General features: G+C 43.1%; 1 protein-coding gene across 2 annotated transcripts in view; it reads right to left on the reverse strand.

Annotated features, from left to right (window-relative positions):
• Positions 1-22,270, reverse strand: part of LOC141127143 (cilia- and flagella-associated protein 337-like) — a 238,643-nt gene extending 216,373 nt beyond the window's left edge. The window contains exon 1 of one of the 2 annotated variants that reach the window (XM_073613357.1): positions 21,759-22,270. In XM_073613357.1, the coding sequence (XP_073469458.1) occupies positions 21,759-21,826 (68 nt within the window). In that variant the 5' untranslated portion in view covers positions 21,827-22,270. Of the gene's footprint in view, positions 1-4,557; positions 4,663-21,758 lie in introns of those variants that run through there. The other variant, XM_073613358.1, reaches the window with a different exon arrangement.
• Between the last annotated feature and the right edge of the window lie 375 nt (positions 22,271-22,645).

Raw genomic sequence — 22,645 nt, forward strand, 5'->3', positions numbered from 1 at the left:
TATTATGACCCTGTACAAGGTTCTTAGCATAGTCCAGAAGGTCCCACTCCAGGGTAGGCCTTTCTTGCTTGTCGCCCAATATGGAGGAAAGCATGGAGGACGTGACAAACAACTACCTACCTACCTACCCAACCCCTCCTTACATGCTGAATGTGTTAAGTTAAAAAGCAAAGAGGGTTTAGTACTACTTTAAGAAAAAACATAATTTTCTGAATATAGTATAGCTATTTATATGAATTGCTACTTAGGATTTAGTTATCATTTAAATATTATTAAAACGTATTTCTTAAATAATGAAAACTCTAAAACAGTTTAGAAATCTGTAAACTCTGTGGAAAAAACAACCCAGAATCATATCATTTTAACTAAACAAATACAATCAGCTTGAGTGTCTTTAACCACATGTCATGTGTGCTATTGCCGATTTGATGTCTGCAGTGAGAAATGGTGAGTTCCACAGGGAGCTTTAATCAACTATCTATGGTTATTTACAGCTGTCTATAAATATACCGAAACCAACACAGCATAACCAATTTGCAGGAAAAAAGATACTTAAAAAGCCCATGCAATCATAATACAACACATGGGGACTCATGAAATGATTGCCTTCCCCTCTGTAATAATCAGTGCTAAAGGTGCCAAAGATGTGAACATGGCATTCAAATGTGCAAACAAAAATATAAGGTCTTGACACAAAATCTGAAAAAGCAGATCACTTCAGGTTGGCTCCTTTTGCAAATATAACTACCTAAAAACATTAAAAATAAGTGTTTATACTTTTTAAAATCCAGTGATACACCATGCTCAGTTGCTGTCCATTTTTAGGTATTTTTAGGCACTGGTGAATTTGTAGTAGCGGATCTGCTGACAATCTTAAAGTGGCATTAATCCCTCCTATCCTTTACAGCCAAGGAAGCTGCTTCTGTTTGATCTGCAACTGCCATGGTGCTGCATATGTGATCAATTATGACACCAGCCATTTGATGGTTTGACAGTTTGGTTAAGTATGGAAGCACATGTGACAGTTAGCAATCCTGGCATTCCAGGAATGTAACTGTTTTTTTGAAATTGTTAGATCGATAGGTTTAGTTTGGCTTTATGATTTACGGCTGTTCAGGGGCTCTGAGCTTCAACAAAATGGCAGCCTCTGGCAAGAAGACACAGGAGCAATGCTGGAGGCAATTTACAGCACACACTAATTGCAGTAGCATAATTATTAAAGCAGTTCTATGCATTCTATGCATTAAGATAAAAAGCCTTCTGTGTGTAGAAGCCTCCCTAGCCCCCCTAATACTTACCTGAGCCCCATCTCTGTCCAGCGATGTCCACGAGTCCCTCGGTCGTCTGGAATTCTCCCTCCTGATTGGCTGAGACACAGCAGCGGCGCCATTGGCTCCCACGGCTGTCAATCAAAGTCAGTTAACCAATCATAAGAGAGAGGGGCGGGGCCAGACGGCAGCTCCATGTCTGAATGGACACACAGAGCTGCAGCTCGGCTCAGGTGCCCCCATAGCATGCTGCTTGCTGAGGGGGCACTCGGGAGGGGGGGGGCAGGGGCACCAAGAGGGACCCGAGAAGAGGAGGATCCGGGCTGCTCTGTGCAAAACCACTACACAGAGCAGGTACATATAACATGTTTGTTATTTTTAAAAAACAAACATCTTTACAATCACTTTAAGTCGGAATGTATGTTCCTTACTAAAGAACAATATTTTTTTTTCAAGTTGTTATGGGTAAAGTTGTGCTTTAATGTGGCCATACACTGGTAGGTTTTCAAACAAATGTTTGTACAAAAAAATCTAGTCAGTGTATTCGATAATGTCAACAGAAACTTGCCAGAGGTCAATCAAAAGTATTTCAAAATTTTGTTTACTTTTAACATTTGGTATGAATGACATTTTCCATGACGAAAACAACATACATTGTTAGAAATCAAAGAAAATAATTTCATCCGGCTCTTTTGAATTTTCTCATCACTACAGTTGGACATCAGTTGGACCCCACTAACAATCAAAACATCAAACCAATGTTCCAAAACTGAAAATGTTCAAATTAAATTCTACAAGTGTATGACCAGTCTAATACCGTCATCAATTACATTTATCTTATTTATTTTAGACAAGCACTCCAGATGGAATCCTACACTTCTTTACATCGCCAATTGGGCATTGGCAGTTGATATTGGGTTTTGTGTACAGAGGTTAGAGGTGAGGCTGGGGTATGTTACATAATCATAAAGTGAAAAAAGTACAGTGAGATAGGGAAAACAAAGACAGTCCTTAGGGGCTCAGAGTCTACAACAAGAACTGTCTGGAGACCAATTAGTGCTTTATCTTTAGATACGGCCACAACAACATATTACCCTGAAAGGCTTTGTGTCTGCAGTATAATCGTATCTGGTTTAATCATCTGTCTTTATGTTATAGGAAAATTAAGAAGAAATTATACCTAATTTTCTCAAATAATGGACCTGAAAAAGTTTTTGTTTGAAATGAGCAGGGGTTTAACAAAGAGTTCTGATTGGCTGCTATGACTTTTCCTATTTCCCACAAATAAGGCAATGTAGGGAGCAATTGCGATGTGCAAAGTTTTTAGATCACAAAAGTAGTACCAGGTTAAGTTTTATGTTTTTACAAATTAAAAGCAATTAGAAATATTAAAAGAGAATTATGACCAAAGCTTTTTGGCCATACTTCTGATGTTGCAAAGCGGCTCCAGGCTCTGGAATGATCCTGACCATATTGTCCAGATCCTCCATGCTGCCTAAATGACAGCTGGCTCCGGCTCTTAGTGAGCGGCTGCAAGCCAGAACCAGCTGCTCCCACTCCCGCTCCCGTGCTCCCACTGATCTAGTGAGCACCGGAGGGGCAGAGCAGAGAGTGGTGACTGACAGTCATTGCTCTTCACTCTGGGCAGATAGAGAACTGAGTGAACAGCGGTAATGCAGGTTATGAAGCATTTCAATGTAAGAAAACAACATTTAGGGGTGTATTTATAAAAAAAATTGAATGTTATTAGGTTATGATTTCTCTGTGTTCAATGTTACTCATGCATACAAATAGAGTGCATAAGGAAAATACTGCATTATGGCTACTTGATGGAGCCGACAATCACAGTAAATAAGTGTTGGCCGATTTATTTAGGATAATCTATATATGTATACATATATACACACACATACAGTACTGATATATTGACCAGGCCAGAATTTGTCCGAGCCTACTCTATTTTAAAGAGGAGCTGATGACTCTTCGCTGTGTTAATCAGACCCCCCCCCCCCCATGATGTCAGACTAGTAGACAGGAGTTTTAGCTGTTAGCCTCATTCATGCTTACACACATTCTTTCTTCATCAAGATGAGAGCACAGGTCTAGATTATAATACACATTATTGCATGCATGGAAGCTACTTAGGTGCATATTATGCTGGATTGTGGTGTTTCTACACTTGCGATAACATAAATGATGGCTGCGACTCTGAAGGCTGCTGTTCATTGCAATATTTACTCTGCTGAATTTTGTCAACTGTTGCAAGTAACTTGTGAACTTTGTTCTGTTCTGGGACTCAATAAATGCATCTCACTAGATGAACCGAATTGCTGTTGAAATAACTCGAAGTATAATAATAATTATCACTACCACTATATGACTACATTCTATCATCCTACAACTACTATATATCACTACAATAAGTATTAATTTCCTATGATCATCAGCACCATCTTGTGGCCATAATACAGTATTTTCCTGATTCACTCTGTACGTGAATAGCTTAATAACCTTTTATTTCTGCCCTGTTCACACAGACCAAATGTACATTCAGTTTCATAGGAGGAATAGCTCTGCAATTTTGTTTATAAATACCCCCCTTTGTTAAGCTTTGTCTTCTTAATACTTATTAAAGCTACTGTACATGTAACCTTCACTCTTCAGTCATCTTTTTCTCAACATTAAAAAGGCAGTTCCTTCATAATGCCACAATGCAATGTACCTTCACATCCTTCCTTGCATTTAACCTATGGGTTTGATTTACTAAAGGCAAATAGACTGTATAGACGGTACAAGTGCAGTTGCTCCAGAGCTTCCTAAATGAGGTAAAGCTTCACTTTGCAAAGAATACCCAATCACATACAAGGAAAAAAATAGCATTTTTACTTGCACGTGATTGGATGACGGTAGTCAGCAGAGCTTCTGCTCATTTACTAAGCTCTGGAACAACTGCACTTTGCAAAGTGCACAGTCTATTAGCCTTTAGTGAATCAACTCCCTATGTCTTCCCCAACAGAAGAATGATATGGGTTGATTTACTAAAGGTAAATAGACTGTGCACTCTGCAAGTGCATTTGCTCCAGAGCTTAGTAAATGAGGTAAAGCTTCACTTTACAAAGAAAAAAGAAAAACAGCTTATTTACTTGCACATAATTGGATGATGGAAGTCAGCCATGTTCCCTCTCATTTACTAAGCTCTGGAGCAACTACACCTTCATAGTGTAAATCCACCCCATAGTGTAATATCCCAACATTTGCTGCATATTTCTGCTCTAAACCACAAGCTTACCCTCGTAAATTGCTTTTTGCCTGGTCTTGTGGCATCATGCTGCAGGACCCATCGATCTCTAAGCTGGTCTGGCTTCTACAGAGGGTTTATGCAACCGAATTTATTTTATAATTATCTTATCACAGCAGCAAAGGAAACTCACTAACGTCTGTTCAAGAGGTGTGTGAGAAGTTGTGAAATCATACAGCTTGAAAGAGCTCAGACAAGAGTAGGTTTATCAGGAATTTCCTTTACATGGCCTGGAAGTTGGAACCCTACATTGAAATAAAGCAACCAATGTCTATTGTTCAGACTAATGATAACCTGACCTTTGGAAAGTAAGTTTCACCACAATGAAGCAAGTGAGTAAAGCCGGTGTTTCGTCAGATTCGGCGACCTGCCAGAATGTGTAACGGAAGTAATGTTCCGTTGCCGCCATCTTGATACATTCTGCACTCCTCCATAGTAAGGATACACTGAGAAGGCGGCAAGCGGACATCTTGTTACATCCACCGGAGTTTTGCATTTTACACTTATTTTTAACAGTAAAGTGAGTTTATATAGTGAAATGCAGTATGTAGAACTCCGTACGAATGTTTAGATATTGAATTTTAAAAGCGGCGAACTTCTGTCAGATTAGCAAACCGATGAGATGAGCAGGCTTGCTATGGAGGAGTGCGGGGTGTAGCAAGATGGCGGTGACGGAATGTCACTTCCGTTACACATTCTGACGGGCCGCCGAATCGGACGAAACACTGGCATTACACTGATACAGATCAGATGGACAAATCTCCCACTGCGCCTGCATAGCTGTCCCCAGGTGATCCTACTCTTCTACTCTCAGTTTGCACTTTGTTATATACAGTATGTATCCCATAGCTGGGAACTCAGATAGTTTAGAGTTAGGGAGCACAATTTACAAAGCAACAGAGCAGCCATGATGGGGCACTTCAGCTTCCACATGTACTGTATTTGCAAATGTCTGTTTTAGGCAGGTGTGAAGAAATGCTGTAAAGTGGGAACTATATATACAGTATCTCACAATAGTGAGTACACCCCTCACATTTTTGTAAACATTTTATTATATCTTTTCATGTGACAACACTGAAGAAATGACACTTTGCTACAATGTAAAGTCGTGAGTGTACAGCTTGTATAACAGTGTAAATTTGCTGTCCCCTCAAAATAACTCAACACGCAGCCATTAATGTCTAAACCGCTGGCAACAAAAGTAAGTATACCCCTAAGTGAAAATGTCCAAACTGGGCCCAAAGTGTCAATATATTGTGTGGCCATCATTATTTTCCAGCACTGCCTTAACCCTCTTGGGCATGGAGTTCACCAGAGCTTCACAGGTTGCCACTGGAGTCCTCTTCCACTCCTCCATGATGACATCACAGAGCTGGTGGATGTTGGAGATTTTGCGCTCCTCCACCTTCCATTTGAGGATGCTCCACAGATGCTCAATAGGGTTTAGGTCTGTAGACATGCTTGGCCAGTCCATCACCTTTACCCTCAGATTCTTTAGCAAGGCAGTGGTCCTCTTGGAGGTGTGTTTGGGGTTGTTATCATGTTGGAATACTGCCCTGCGGCCCAGTCTCTGAAGGGAGGGGATTATGCTCTGCTTCAGTATGTCACAGTACATGTTGGCATTCATGGTTCCCTCAATGAACTGTAGCTCCCCAGTGTCGGCAGCACTCATGCAGCCCCAGACCATGACACTCCCACCACCATGCTTGACTGTAGGCAAGACACACTTGTCTTTGTACTCCTCACCTGGTTGCCGCCACACACACTTGACACCATCTGAACCAAATAAGTTTATCTTGGTCTCATCACACCACAGGACATGGTTCCAGTAATCCATGTCCTTAATCTGCTTGTCTTCAGCAAACTGTTTGCAGGCTTTCTTATGCATTATTCTTAGAAGAGACTTCATTATGGGGAGACAGCCATGCAGACCAATTTGATGCAGTGTGCAGCGTAAGGTCTGAGCACTGATAAGCTGACCCCCCACCCCTTCAACCTCTGCAGCAATGCTGGCAGCACTCATACGTCTATTTCCCAAAGACAACCACTGGGTATGACGCTGAGCACGTGCACTCAACTTCGGTCGACCATGGCCAGGCCTGTTCTGAGTGGAACCTGTCCTGTTAAACCGCTGTATGGTCTTGGCTATCGTGTTTTTCCTATCGGCTGTACACAAATCCGTCACACAAAAGACCAAAGTACAAACACGCATGCTCAGAATCAATGCTCACCAAACATGACATTAGCAGAAGGTGCCCAAAGGGTGGCGCTCAAGAGCTGAAATACCTCGTAGTATGTCACTACGTTCGTGTTTGTTGGCAGAAAATTGTGTACCGTTTGTATGCAAGACAAGATTGGCACATACCCTTCAGACAAAAGTCTGACGCTTTGTTGGCCAACAATCTGATCGTGTGTACGAGGCTTTACACTTGCCCACTTTGTACAATTGCACAAAGTAAGTAGTCTCGTACACATGATCCGATTATTGTCTGTTGATGGACTGTTGTCCTAAAATCTGACCGTTAGTACGCTCCTTCTGACAATTGTTGTCAAACTTTTGGCCAACGAATGTTGGATGGCAGGCTAGTAAATTTTCAGCGGACAACAGTCTGTTGTCTGGTTTTTGTATCGTCAGTACACAACTCTGTCACACAAAAGTTGAAAGTACAAACACGCATGCTCGGAATCAATGCTCACCAAACACGAAATTATCAGAAGGGGCCCAAAGGGTGGCGCTCAAGAGCTGAAATTCCTCATAGTACGTCACTACATTCATGTTTGTTGGCGACAATTGTTTACAGTTAGTATGCAAGACAAGTTCCTGGCACATGCCCTTAGGACAAAAATCAGACGCTCGGTTGGCCAACAATGTGGTCGTGTGTACGAGGCTTTAGAGTCCAGTGTGTGATTAACCAATTATACCAAGCAGGTGCGAATGATCATCAATTTCATATGTATCATATGTATGAAAAATCTTCTGTGTGCTGCTCCTGGAAACTCACCTGAGTCCCCTCTAGATCCAGTGATATGCACAAGAGCCTCGGCTGTCCTGGTACTTCCTCTCCTCATTGGCTGAGATAGCAGCATGAGCCATTGTCTCCCACTGCTGTCAATCAAAGCCAGTGAGTCAATAAAGACAGAGCGGGGGTGGGGCTCTGCCATGGCTCTGTGTGTCTTATGGACTTATAGAGCGGGGCTCGGGAGCGAGCATGCACCAATGCCTCCATAGCAAGAGGCTTGCTATTGGAGGCAATGGTCAAGAGGGAGAAGCCAAGAGCGCAAGCAGTGGATGCGAGAAGAAAAAGATTGTGGCTGCTTTGTGCAAAACCTCTGCCCATCCGCCCCAAAGCACCTTGTCATCATGTTGATGGGGACAAGGGTTGTGGGGGCCTGCGGGCAAGGGGATGGTCGGAATCTGGAAGCCCTCTTTAACCACTTGCCGACTTTTACTGCGGCAGGTGAGCCTTATTGCGTGAAAAACGGCGTACCTGTACGTCATTTCATGCAATAGGCACTGGGGGGTGTGTGCGCCACGGAAGGCGCGATCACATGCTGATTGGACAGAGGGGATCCAATCAGCGGGTCCGGCGGGCACGATGTCCGTTGGCCACCTGCAATCGCTTCCCAGAGAGTCGATGTAAACAAGGCAGAACACCGTTCTGACAGGGGAGAAGATAGAGATCTTGTGTTCCTGCTAAGCAGGTACACCGACCTCTGTCTTTATCCAGTCAGAGCAACCCCCACACAGTTAGCAAGCACCAGCTAGGCACACAGTTAACCCTTTAATTTCCCCCGATGTTAATCCCTTCCTTGTCAGTGTCATTAGTACAGTAACAGTGCACATCTTTAGCACTGATCGCTGTAATAATGTCACTGGTTCCCAAAAAAGTGTCAGTTAGGTGTCCAATTTGTCTGCTTCAATGTCGCAGTCCCGCTAAAAATCGCTGATTTACACCATTACTAGTAATAAAAAAGAGAATGAAAAATGCCATAAAATCATCCCATAGTTGTAGACGCGATAAGTTTTGTGCAAACCAATCAATATACGCTAATTGGGATTTTACCAAAAGTATGTAGCAGAATACATATTGGCCTAAATTGATGAATAAATTAGATTTTTTACATTTTTTTTATTGGATGTGCTTTATAGCAGAAAGTAAAAAATGTTTTTTGTTTTTTTTTGCAAAATTGTCACTCTTTTTTTGTATATAGCGCAAAAAATAAAAACCGCAGAGGTGATCAAATATCACCAAACGAAAGCTCTATTTGTGGGAAAAAAAGGACATCAATTTAATTTGGGTACAGTGTCGCATGATCAAGCAAATGTCAGTTAAAATAACGCAGTGCCATATCGCAAAAAATGGCCTGGTCATTAAGGGGGTAAAACCTTCCGGGGCTAAAGTGGTTAACAAGTTGGCCCCCGATCCCGGCCCCCCACCTATGTTCATGAGTATCAGGTACATTGTACCCCTACCCATTCACCAAAAAAGTTAAAAAAGTAATAAAAACACAGAGACAGTTTTTGACAATTCCTTTATTAAAAAGTAAAAAACAGTGTCCCCGATGTAAATACATCGCTAATCACGCCGCCCGCCCCACCCAAAAAAAAAAATGAAATAAATAAACGCTCCCACCATCTATAAAGGCTGGCCGCCTACGGCAGGCTAAGCTGTATGTCATTTCTTATATAGGTAAGGGGAGGTCCATCTGGCTACGTCACCTGGTGGCACTGCCTCCTTTTGATGTCATGGACCGGTGCATGCTGGGTCAGTCGCTGGGAGCGTTTTTTTTTTTTTAGTGCAGTGGGCGGAGTGATTCACAGTGGGTTTACATTGGGGTACACTGTTGTTTTATTTTTTAATAAAGAAATTGTCAAAAACTGTCTGAGTTTTTATTAGTTTTTTATGCTTTTTGGTGAATGGGTATGGGTACTATGTACCCGATACTCATTCACATAGGGGGGCCGGGATATGGGGGCCCCCTTGTTAAAGAGGGCTTCCACATTCCGATAAGCCCCTTGCCCGCAGACCCCCACAACCACCGGCCATGGTTGTGGGGATGAGGCCCTGTTCAGGCCCTGGGGACAAGGTGCTTTGGGGTGGGGGGAAGAGCCTGGTATAGACTGGGGGGGGGGGCACACCTTTTTTTTTTCAATAGCCGGGTGCCGGCAATTGCAACCATGAGTCATTTTAAATGTGATTTGATTAGTTTTTTTATTAGTGATAATGAAAAGTGTGGCGCTAATGGGTAGTGAGACACATGTTACTAATCAGGTAGTAGTGATCTCTATAGAGGAATAATAAAGCTAAAGTGTAAACTTATGAAGTGAAAGGTAGTTGTTTTATAAAACAACCCAAAAGAGTGTAAAGTATAAAGTAGTAATGAATGTTTAAATGTGTAAGGGAGTCGGATACTCAGTAACAACCTGTAGGTTAATTAAGAAACAATCGTGCATACAGATGGTGTACCAAATTAGGATCCAGGGCCCCCAGGATTCGGTTTCGGTCGCCGAATGACCGTTTCCTCAAAAGCCCGTCATTTTAAGGAGTACACTCCAAAAAATTTTACAAGCGAGGGCACCACTACCCACTGCGCTGTTTTTATACCGTTTTTTATGCTTTTTTTTTATATCAATTTTACTTTGAGCCGAGTTTTTACTGCCCTCGCTTGTAAAATTTTTTGGAGTGTACTCCTTAATAAAATGCTCTAACGCTTTCTACAAAATAAGGATTTACACTATGTGGAAGCTTTTTTCTTTTCTTTACCTATTGGTTCATATGACAGGCTTTTGAGGAAACGGTCATTCGGCGACCGAAACCGAATCCTGGGGGCCCTGGATCCTAATTTGGTACACCATCTGAGGACTTCTGACAAGATTCTACACAAATCTTCCTACAGATCTTCACCCCATACCGCTTGACGGTGCAAGCTCGTTTGACTCACCGCCAACGGCCTGTGAGTCCACCTTATCCGGTAAGGGCATCCTTTTGCTTTCCTTTCTCTGTGTTGAGACCACCCACATGAGTGAAGAATCTGCTTGTACCTAAGGACCCTTCCTAAACAGCCTGTAATCACCTCATAGGGTGACGGTTTACGCCCAGATGGTTGTGGGACTAAATTAGGAGTACCCCATTCACCCATTAATAAACTTTGAGTACCCATATATGTTTACCCCTTTTTAGGGATTTGGACGTCCTTTCTCTTGGTTTTCACCTTAATGAACATTATTTTTGTGGAGCTGCATACTTTATATATTAACCACTTCAGCCCCGGAAGGTTTTACCCCCTTCCTGACCAGAGCACTTTTTACAATTCGGCACTGCGTCGCTTTAACTGCTAATTGCGCGGTCATGCAATGCTGTACCCAAACGAAATTTGCGTCCTTTTCTTCCCACAAATAGAGCTTTCTTTTGATAGTATTTGATCACCTCTGCCGTTTTTATTTTTTGCGCTATACACGGAAAAAGACCGAAAATTTTGAAAAAAAATGATATTTTCTACTTTTTGTTCTAAAAAAAATCCAATAAACTCAATTTTAGTCATACATTTAGGCCAAAATGTATTCGGCCACATGTCTTTGGTAAAAAAAATGTCAATAAGTGTATATTTATTGGTTTGCGCAAAAGTTATAGCGTCTACAAGCTAGAGTACATTTTCTGGAATTTACACAGCCTTTAATTTATGACTGCCTATGTCGTTTCTTGAGGTGCTAAAATGGCAGGGCAGTACAAAACCCCCACAAATGACCCCATTTTGGAAAGTAGACACCCCAAGGAATTTGCTGAGAGGCATGTTGAGCCCATTGAATATTCATTTTTTTTGTCCCAAGTGATTGAACAATGACAAAAAAAAAAAAAAAAAAAAAAAATTACAAAAAGTTGTCACTAAATGATATATTGCTCACACAGGCCATGGGCATATGTGGAATTGCACCCCAAAATACATTTAGCTGCTTCTCCTGAGTATGGGGATACCACATGTGTGAGACTTTTTGGGAGCCTAGCCGCGTACGGGACCCCGAAAACCAATCACTGCCTTCAGGATTTCTAAGGGCGTACATTTTTGATTTTACTCCTCACTACCTATCACAGTTTTGAAGGCCATAAAATGCCCAGATGACATAAAACCCCCCCAAATGACCCCATTTTGGAAAGTAGACACCCCAAGCTATTTGCTTTGAGGCATGTTGAGTCCATGGAATGTTTTATATTTTGACACAAGTTGCGGGAAAGTGACAAATTTTTTTTTTTTTTTTTTTTTTTTGCACAAAGTTGTCACTAAATGATATATTGCTCACACAGGCCATGGGCATATGTGGAATTGCACCCCAAAATACATTTAGCTGCTTCTCCTGAGTACGGGGATACCACATGTGTGGGACTTTTTGGGAGCCTAGCCGCGTACGGGACCCCGAAAACCAATCACTGCCTTCAGGATTTCTAAGGGCGTACATTTTTGATTTTACTCCTCACTGCCTATCACAGTTTCGGAGGCCATGGAATGCCCAGGTGGCACAAACCCCCCCCAAATGACCCCATTTTGGAAAGTAGACACCCCAAGCTATTTGCTGAGAGGCATGGTGAGTATTTTGCAGCTCTCATTTGTTTTTGAAAATAAAGAAAGACGAGAAAAAAAAATTTTTTTTTTTCTTTTTTCAATTTTCAAAACTTTGTGACAAAAAGTGAGGTCTGCAAAATACTCACTATACCTCTCATCAAATAGCTTGGGGTGTCTACTTTCCAAAATGGGGTCATTTGGGGGGTTTTTTTGCCACCTGGGCATTCCATGGCCTCCGAAACTGTGATAGGCAGTGAAGAGTGAAATCAAAAATTTACGGCCTTAGAAAGCCTGAAGGCGGTGCTTGGTTTTCGGGGTCCCGTACGCGGCTAGGCTCCCAAAAAGTCCCACACATGTGGTATCCCCGTACTCAGGAGAAGCAGCAGAATGTATTTTGGGGTGTAATTTCACATATTCCCATGGCATGTTTGAGCAATATATCATTTAGTGACAACTTTGCGCAAAAAAAAATAAAAAAAATAAAAAATTGTCTCTTTCCCGCAACTTGTGTCACAATATAAAATATTCCATGGACTCAACATGACTCTCAGCAAATAGCTTGGGGTGTCTACTTTCCAAAATGGGGTCATTTGGGGGGGTTTTGAACTGTCCTGGCATTTTATGCACAACATCTAGAAGCTTATGTCACACATCACCCACACTTCTAACCACTTGAAGACAAAGCCCTTTCTGACACTTATTGTTTACATAAAAAAATAATTTTTTTTTGCAAGAAAATTACTTTGAACCCCCAAACATTATATATTTTTTTTAAAGCAAATGCCCTACAGATTAAAATGGTGGGTGTTTCATTTTTTTTTTTCACACAGTATTTGCGCAGCGATTTTTCAAACGCATTTTTTGGGGAAAAAACACACTTTTTTACATTTTAATGCACTAAAACACACTATATTGCCCAAATGTTTGATGAAATAAAAAAGATGATCTTAGGCCGAGTACATGGATACCAAACATGACATGCTTTAAAATTGCGCACAAACGTGCAGTGGCGACAAACTAAATACATTTTTAAAAGCCTTTAAAAGCCTTTACAGGTTACCACTTTAGATTTACAGAGGAGGTCTACTGCTAAACTTACTGCCCTCGATCTGACCTTCGCGGCGATACCTCACATGCATGGTGCAATTGCTGTTTACATTTGACGCCAGACCGACGCTTGCGTTCGCCTTAGCGCGAGAGCAGGGGGGACAGGGGTGCTTTTTTTTTTTTTTTTTTTTTTTTCTTTATTATTATTATTTTTTTATCTTATTTTTAAACTGTTCCTTTCATTTTTTTTTTTTTTTTTTAATCATTTTTATTGTTATCTCAGGGAATGTAAATATCCCCTATCATAGCAATAGGTAGTGACAGGTACTCTTTTTTGCAAAAATTGGGGTCTATTAGACCCTAGATTTCTCCTCTGCCCTCAAAGCATCTGACCACACCAAGATCGGTGTGATAAAATGCTTTCCCAATTTCCCAATGGCGCTGTTTACATCCGGCGAAATCTAAGTCATAAAATGCTCGTAGCTTCCGGTTTCTTAGGCCATAGAGATGTTTGGAGCCACTCTGGTCTCTGATCAGCTCTATGGTCAGCTGGCTGAATCACCGGCTGCATTTTCAGGTTCCCTGTTGAGACAGGAGAGCCAGAGAAAAACACGGAAGACGTTGGGGGGGGAGGGGCATTCCCTCCCACTGCTTGTAAAAGCAGTCTAGAGGCTAATTAGCCGCTAGGATTGCTTTTACATGAAAGCCGACCGCTGGCTGAAAAGAATGATACCAAGATGATACCTAAACCTGCAGGCATCATTCTGGTATAACCACTCAAAGTCGTGAATGGCGTACCTGAAGACAAAAAAATGGTTAACAATAAAGCACAGTAAACGGTAAGGTATAAAAAATTGCATACCTGAAAAGCAAACATGGTAAAACATAATAACAATAAAACATTGCAGAATAGAATACAGTAAAAAAGAGCAGAACAATAGAGAGAGAGAATAGAGAGAGAGAGAACAATAAAACGACAACTATTTTTTTTTTATTTTATATTTTTGTATGTGTTTTTTTTTTTTTTTTACACTTTTTTTTGTAACTAACTTTTATAACTGTAACCGGTTCCAGGTTCGGGTCTCTCAAAATGCGATGGCATCTTGGGAGACCCTGTGAAAGTGTGCCTAGTCTGTGGAATGCTGTACCCTACGCTAATACTCAACTAGTGCATGGTAGCGTTCAAAATATTCACCAATGCAAAGACCAGGATTGTCAGGACAGGAGGGACAATAATAGCGGGTGTCACGCCTATATCCGCGCTTGCTGCAGACACGACATCTTTTTTGGGGGGGTTCGTTGGGTAGGGGTACTCGAGAGGACATAAAGAAAATGCCTCTCATGCAGCCGACTGCATTTGGTTGGGGATGTGAATGGGGGAAGTACGGGCGCCGCAGAAGCGGTGGGTTCCCAATTAGGATTGGCGAATGCAGCAGGAAGGGCACTATGGGCACGACGGGCCTGTGTTTGTCTTCTTCTTGGTGGCAGCGGGACACTACTTGTGCTTGCCACCTCACCAGCTTGAACTGCACTTATGGGACTCGCCACGTCACCAAGTGTTACTGCAGTGCTGGTTTGACTACGACCGGGGTGTACTAGGCCGCTGGTGCTTGCCAGTTCACCAAAACGCTACCAAAAAAACTGTTAGCGATCGCAAGGATCAGGCCTGACTCTGCGAACGCTGCAGTTATGCGTTTAGTGTTTTGTAAGTGACAGTGATCGATCGATACTGCACTTGGGTGGGCTGGGCTGGGCCGGGCGGAGGGGCAAAACGCAGGTGCTAGCAGGTATCTGGGCTGATCCCGCTAACACTGCGTTTGTGGGAACCCTAAACTGCTGGGGACGCTAGTATAGATCTGATCGGATCAGATATTGATCCGATCAGATACTATACCACTAAGGGAGGCGTATGCTGCGTGCGTGGGTGTTAGCGGTACTGGCGCTAACCTGACGCTGCCTGGGGCTGGTGCTTGCCAGTTCACCAAAACGCTACCAGAAAAACTGTTAGCGATCGCAGGGATCAGGCCTGACTCTGCGAACGCTGCAGTTATGTGTTTAGTGTTTTGTAAGTGTCAGTGATCGATCGATACTGCACTTGGGTGGGCTGGGCTGGGCCGGGCGGAGGGGCAAAACGCAGGTGCTAGCAGGTATCTGGGCTGATCCCGCTAACACTGCGTTTGTGGGAACCCTAAACTGCTGGGGACGCTAGTATAGATCTGATCAGATCAGATATTGATCCGATCAGATACTATACCACTAAGGGAGGTGTACGGTGCGTGCGTGGGTGTTAGCGGTACTGGCGCTAATCTGACGCTGCCTGGGGCTGGTGCTTGCCAGTTCACCAAAACGCTACCAAAAAAACTGTTAGCGATCGCAGGGATCAGGCCTGACTCTGCGAACGCTGCAGTTATGCGTTTAGTGTTTTGTAAGTGACAGTGATCGATCGATACTGCACTTGGGTGGGCCGGGCAGAGGGGCAAAACGCAGGTGCTAGCGGGTATCTGGGCTGATCCCGCTAACACTGCGTTTTCGGGAACCCTAAACTGCTGGGGACGCTAGTATAGATCTGATTGGATCAGATATTGATCCGTACAGATACTATACCACTAAGGGAGGCGCATGCTGCGTGCGTGGGTGTTAGCGGTACTGGCGCTAATCTGACGCTGCCTGGGGCGACGCATATCACCGCCGGGCGATCAGGGGGCTAAACCTTTATTCGGTAATAAACGGCGGGTGCCCTGACACTATAAAAAATAAACAAACTAACCAGCGTCACTCGTAACAGTTATACGGTGATCAGTGGTGAAAGGGTTAACTAGGGGGCAATCAAGGGGTTAAAACCTTTATTAGATAGTATATGGGGGTCCCTGTCGCTATAAAACGCTGACGGCGAACCTAAATATTTACGTCTCTAACTATCGTCACCAGCGACACTAATACAGCGATCAGAAAAATGATCGCTTAGTGACACTGGTGACAGGGGGTGATCAAGGGGTTAAAACTTTATTAGGGGGGGTTAGGGGGGTACCCTAGACCTAAAGGGGGGTAATATTCACTGCCCTAACACTGTAACTGTCACAAACTGACACCATGCAGTAATCAGAAAAAAAAAAAAAAAAATACTGCTAATGTCAGTTTGTGACGGGGGGGGGGGGGTGATTGGGGAGGGATCGGGGGGCGATCGGGGGGGGATCGGGGGTGTAAAGTATGCCTGGCATGTTCTACTGTGTGTGTTTGTGTTGTGTGGACTTACATGTCTTCTCTCCTCGGCGCTGGACGGAAACTGCCAGACCGAGGAGAGATGACATCACATCCTCTGCCTGTGTGAAACTATACACAGGCAGAGGAGGATTCCCATTGGCTGGGAGCGATCGCGAGGGGGGGGCCACGATCGGATGGTCTCCCCCTCGCCTCCCGACGCTCCCAGTCAGATGCCGACCGCCGATGGCACCGGGGGGGGGTCCGATCGGACCCCCCGCCCGCGGGAGGCAGATCACGTACAGGTACGTGATTCTGCCTGCCCGTGCCATTCTGCCGACGTATATATACGTTAGGCGGTCGGCAAGTGGTTAAGATACCTTGCATCACTATTTTTCTGTATTGCCTTTTTGGAATATGGTTCTGTATGCACGATTGTTTCTTAATTAACCTACAGGTTGTTACTGAGTATCCGACTCCCTTACACATTTAAACATTCATTACTACTTTATACTTTACACTCTTTTGGGTTGTTTTATAAAACAACTACCTTTCACTTCATAAGTTTACACTTTAGCTTTATTATTCCTCTATAGAGATCACTACTACCTGATTAGTAACATGTGTCTCACTACCCATTAGCGCCACACTTTTCATTATCACTCTTACACTTGCAACGGTCAAATTGCTGTGTCGGCTGCTTCAATTTTTCTTAGGAGCTGGCGCAATTGTTACACCTTTTTTTTGTACTAGTTTTTTTATTACCCTTTAGAAATGTCATTTTTTGCATGCTACAGATGCAACACTTTTGAGGCAGACTAAGGGGACCCCCCAGGCACTATATTTAAAGGAATTTTTCATTTTTATTGTTGCAGTTTAAGCATCATTAAAATCCCTGCTCCTGAAAAAAACTATTGTTTTAAAAAAAAAATTGCATTGATACCTGTCCCCCATTACTTGCATATAAGCCTTCAAATTGGGCACTTTTGATTATCCCTGTTCGGCTCCCATAGACTTCAATGGGGTTCACTGTTGAAATTAGAACTTTTCCACTGTTCGGGAGTTCTGCTGTGAACCAAGCGGGGGGTGTCCGGCCCATCTCTCTCTCTCTCTCTCTCTCTCTCTCTCTCTCTCTCTCTCTCTCTCTATATATATATATATATATATATATATATATATATATATATATATACATACATACATACATACATACATACATACATACATATATTTATATATATATATATATATATATATATATATATATATATACACAGTTGTGCTCATAAGTTTACATACCCTGGCAAAGTTCTTGGCCATTTTTTTTAGAGAATATGAATGATAACACAAAAACTTTTCTTTCATTATTGGTTAGTGTTTTGACTGAAACCATTTATTATCAATCAACTGTGTTTATTCTTTTTAAATCATAATGACAACAGAAACTACCTAAATGACCCTGATCAAAAGTTCACATTTTGGCAGTGGCGGCCCGTGCACTGTGGGTGCATGGGTGCCGCCCCCCCATCCATGCACCCGGCCCCTTTCAGGACGCCGGATACATGGATTCCTATGGCGGGGGGCGGGAGGTGGTGGTACTTTTTGAAGCACCTGATTAGAGCCAGAGGCTCTAATAGGCTTCAAAATAGGATGGGCTCGGGAGCAGAGAGTGCGCCCTGATCCCACCCAATTGGGTGATGATAGTGAATTAATTCACTATTTTCACACTAATCTTCCTCCTCGCCAATCAGGAGGCAGGGCATCAGACCTGGTTCCTGATTGGCCAAAGCACCAGGCCACCCTATTGGATGCCTGGCGCTTAGGAAGAGGAGCGGACTCAGAGGAAGTTGCCGCCGCTCTGGTGCACTCACTGCACTGAGAGGAGCTGCTGCCTGGTGGTAAGTGCCAGGGGGGTCTGTCAGAGCCATGCGCGGGGGGGTTGGGGTTGCTGGCAGAGCCGCTATCCCCACGAGTGGGGGGGGGGCGGTGGGCACAGTGGCTGCATATTATGAGCACAAGTGGCTGCATATACTGGGCACAAGTGGCTGCATATACTGGCCACATTTGACGGGCACACGTGGCTGAATTTGATAGGCACAAGTGACTGCATTTGATGGGCACAAGTGGCTGCATATGATGGGCACAAGTGGCTGAATATGATGAGCACAAGTGGCTCCATTTGATGGGCACAAGTGGCTGCATTTGACGGGTACAAGTGGCTGCATATGATGGGCACAAGTGGCTGCATATGATGGGCACAAGTGGCTGCATTTGATGGGCACAAGTGGCTGCATTTGATGGGCACAAGTGGCTGCATATGATGGGCACAAGTAGCTGCATTTGATGGGCACAAGTGGCTGCATATGATGGGCACAAGTAGCTGCATTTGATGGGCACAAGTGGCTGCAATTGATGGGCACAGTGAGACTGCAATTAATGGGGGGGTTTCAGTATTTTTCAGTTTGTTTGCGCCCCCCCCAAAAATTTTGAGCACCAGCCGCCACTGCATTTTGGCCTGATAACATGCACAAGTTGACACAAAGGGGTTTGAATGGCTATTAAAGGTAACCATGCTCACCTGTGATCTGTTTGCTTGTAGTTAGTGTGTGTGTGTATATAAAATGTCAATAATTTTCTGGACTCCTGACAGACCCTTGCATCTTTCATCCGGTGCTGCACTGACGTTTCTGTATTCTGAGTCATGGGGAAAGCAAAAAAATTGTTATGCCGCGTACACACGACCAGACTTTACGGCACACTTGGTCCGGCGAACCGGAGTCCGTCAGCCAATTTGATCGTGTGTGGGCTCCAGCTGACTTTTTTGCCCAAAAGTTTGACAGACCTAGAAATGAAACATGTTTCAAATCTTTTTGACGGACTCGAGTCCGGTTGAAAAGTCCGCTCGTCTGTATGCTAGTCAGACGGACAAAAACAGACGCTAGGGCAGCTATTGGCTACTGGCTATGAACTTCCTTGTTTTAGTCCGGTCGTACGTCATCACGTACAAATCCGTCGGACTTTGGTTGATCGTGTGTAGGCAAGTCCGTTCATTTGGAAACTCCATCGTAAAGTCCGTCAAAAAGTCCGCAGGACAAAGTATGCCGTAAAGTCCGGTCATGTGTACAAGGAATCAAAGGATCTGTGGGAAAAGGTAGTTGAACTGTATAAAACAGGAAAGGGATATAAAAGATATCCAAGGAATTGAGAATGTCAATCAGCAGTGTTAAAATTCTAATCAAGAAGTGGAAAATGAGGGGTTCAATTGAAACCAAATCACGGTCCGGTAGACCAACTAAAATTTCAGCCACAACTGCCAAGAAAATAGTTCGGGATGCAAAGAAAAACCCACAAATAACTTCAGGTGAAATACAGGACTCTCTCAAAACGTGGTGTGGCTGTTTCAAGATGCACAATAAGGAGGCACTTGAAGAAAGATGGGCTGCATGGTGGAGTCGCCAGAAGAAAGCCATTACTACGTAAATGCCACAAATTATCCCGCTTACAATACACCAAACAGCACAAAGACAAGCCTCAAACCTTCTGGCATAAAGTCATTTGGAGTGACGAGACCAAAATTGAGCTTTTTGGCCACAACCATAAACGCTTCATTTGGAGAGGAGTCAACAAGGCCTATGATGAAAGGTACACTATTCTTACTGTGAAACATGGAGGTGGATCGCTGATGTTTTGGGGATGTGTGAGCTACAAAGACACAGGAAATTTGGTCAAATTTGATGGCAAGATGAATGCAGTATGTTATCAAAAAATACTGGAGAAACATTTGCATTCATCAGCCAGGAAGCTGCGCATGGGACATACGTGGACATTCCAACATGACAATGATCCAAAACACAAGGCCAAGTCGATCTGTCATTGGCTACAGCAGAATAATGCCCCGTACACACGGTCAGACTTTGTTCGGACATTCCGACAACAAAATCCTAGGATTTTTTCCGACGGATGTTGGCTCAAACTTGTTTTGCATACACATGGTCACACAAAGTTGTCGGAAAATCCAATAGTTCTGAACGCGGTGACGTAAAACACGTACGTCGGGACTATAAACGGGGCAGTGGCCAATAGCTTTCATCTCTTTATTTATTCTGAGCATGCGTGGCACTTTGTTCGTCGGATCTGTGTACACATGATCGGAATTTCCGACAACGGATTTTGTTGTCGGAAAATTTTATATCCTGCTCTCAAACTTTGTGTGTCGGAAAATCCGATGGAAAATGTGTGATGGAGCCTACACACGGTCGGAATTTCCGACAACAAGGTCCTATCACACATTTTCCGTCAGAAAATCCGACCGTGTGTACGGGGCATAAAGTGAAGGTTCTGGAGTGGGCATCTCAGTTTCCTGAATTCAATATCATTGAGCCACTCTGGGGAGATCTCAAACGTGCAGCTCATGCAAGACAGCCCAAGAATTTACAGAAACTGGAGGCTTTGGACCAGGAGGAATGGGCAGCTTCACCATCTGAGAAGATAAAGAGCCTCCTCCACAAATACCACAAAAGACTTCAAACTGTCATTGATGTGAAAGGGGGCAATACATGGTATTAAGAACTGGGGTATGTAAACTTTTGATCATGGTCATTTGGGTAGTTTCTGTTGTCATTATGATTTAAAAAGAGTAAACATAGTTGATTGATAATAAATGGCTTCAGCCAAACACTAACCACAAGTGAAAGAAATGTTTTTGTGTTATCATTCATATTCTCTGAAAAATGGCCAAGAAATCCTAAATTCTGCCAGGGTATGTAAACTTATGAGCACAACTGCATGTATATGTATATATATATATATATATATATATATATATATATATATATATATATATATATATATATTAGCGATTAGCGTATGCAGTACTCTGTAAAGAAAAAAAAATCTGTTGTGAGCAATAAGTTGAAATTCAACAATGTGCCCCTAGAAATGAATCAGTGTGTTGCCAGCCATAGCAAGACAGATTGACAGGACATAGAACATATTAGGTGTTGTAGCTCCAGTGATGTGCACATGTCACCAAGACTTTCCTAGGATCCTAGTAGATTTCATAGATCTCTGTACTAGTAATAGATCCCTGTACTATTCATAGGATCCCTGTACTATCCATAGATTCCTGTACTTTTCACAGATTTTTTCACTATTCATAAATCCCTATAGTCTTCATAGATCCCTGTGCTATTCGTATATCTGTGTACTTTTCATACACACTGACATGGTGTGAAGAACTTCATCAGCCCCAGCACATGTTCACACACTGAACAGCTCCATCTCCATGACAACAGTAAACAACCTGCACACAATGCAAGTTACTGGCTGAGACTTCCCTGCTCCAAAACTTAAAATAGTGACCCCAAAGTACAGCCATGGTCTCCTCTTACCTGTGGGAACTGTATGTTTCCAGCCTGCCCAGGGCAGACCAGGGTCTCCACTTCATCCTCTCAGCCATGGTCCTGGAGATCAGTCCTGGTTCATCAGAGTGGACTGCAGTGTCTTCTGTCACACAGATCAGAGAGGATAATGACAGGGGGAGGGGAGGGGGACAGGATTACCCCTGTGCAGCTTTACCCTCTCCTGGTGTCTGCTGCCCAGGCTGGACTACTCCTGTGTAGTGTTAGATCAGGTTGCTTAAGCTCTAGTGCTGCCTCTAGAGAAAGCTCACATTACACACTGAGCCTGGAAACAGATGACTAATCTCTTCATCTACAACACAACACCTTTAATGCCAGTAAATGCAGGTTACAGTAAAGTGCTCAACACAATCCTGGTAACAATGGAATAACCAAATGCAGGATACTTGAAACACGCTTATAATCACAAACTTTTTTTAAAAGAGTTACATTTTAGCAGCCCATAGCAACCAATCAGAGATCCTTTCACTAGTAAAGGGCAGCCTTTGAGCTTTTCCAATTACCCCTCCGAGGGTTCTGCTTGTGTTAACTGCTTTTATTTTTTTGTTTTTTTGTTTGTTGTTTTGTATAAAAGCTCTAATAAAAAAATATATGATGTGCTCCACCAGCTTATTGCCTTTTCAGGGGTTTACCCGCTAGTACCAATTTTGGTGTTCAGGGATTTTAATAATGTAATTGATTTAGGGCATGACAGGTGTCCAGCTCCTAGATCAATGGCTTCTGAGAGCCTCTATCCTCTTGGAAGACTCTGCAAGGAATTAGGGCTACAGGATATGTGGAGACTCCTGCATCCTGATGAATGCGAAATCGCATAACTCCTTATCTAGAATTGATTTGGCTCTGTGTTCTGCAGAGCT

This window comes from Aquarana catesbeiana, linkage group LG02 (assembly GCF_042186555.1).
Source record: "Aquarana catesbeiana isolate 2022-GZ linkage group LG02, ASM4218655v1, whole genome shotgun sequence".
Lineage (NCBI taxonomy): Eukaryota > Metazoa > Chordata > Amphibia > Anura > Ranidae > Aquarana > Aquarana catesbeiana.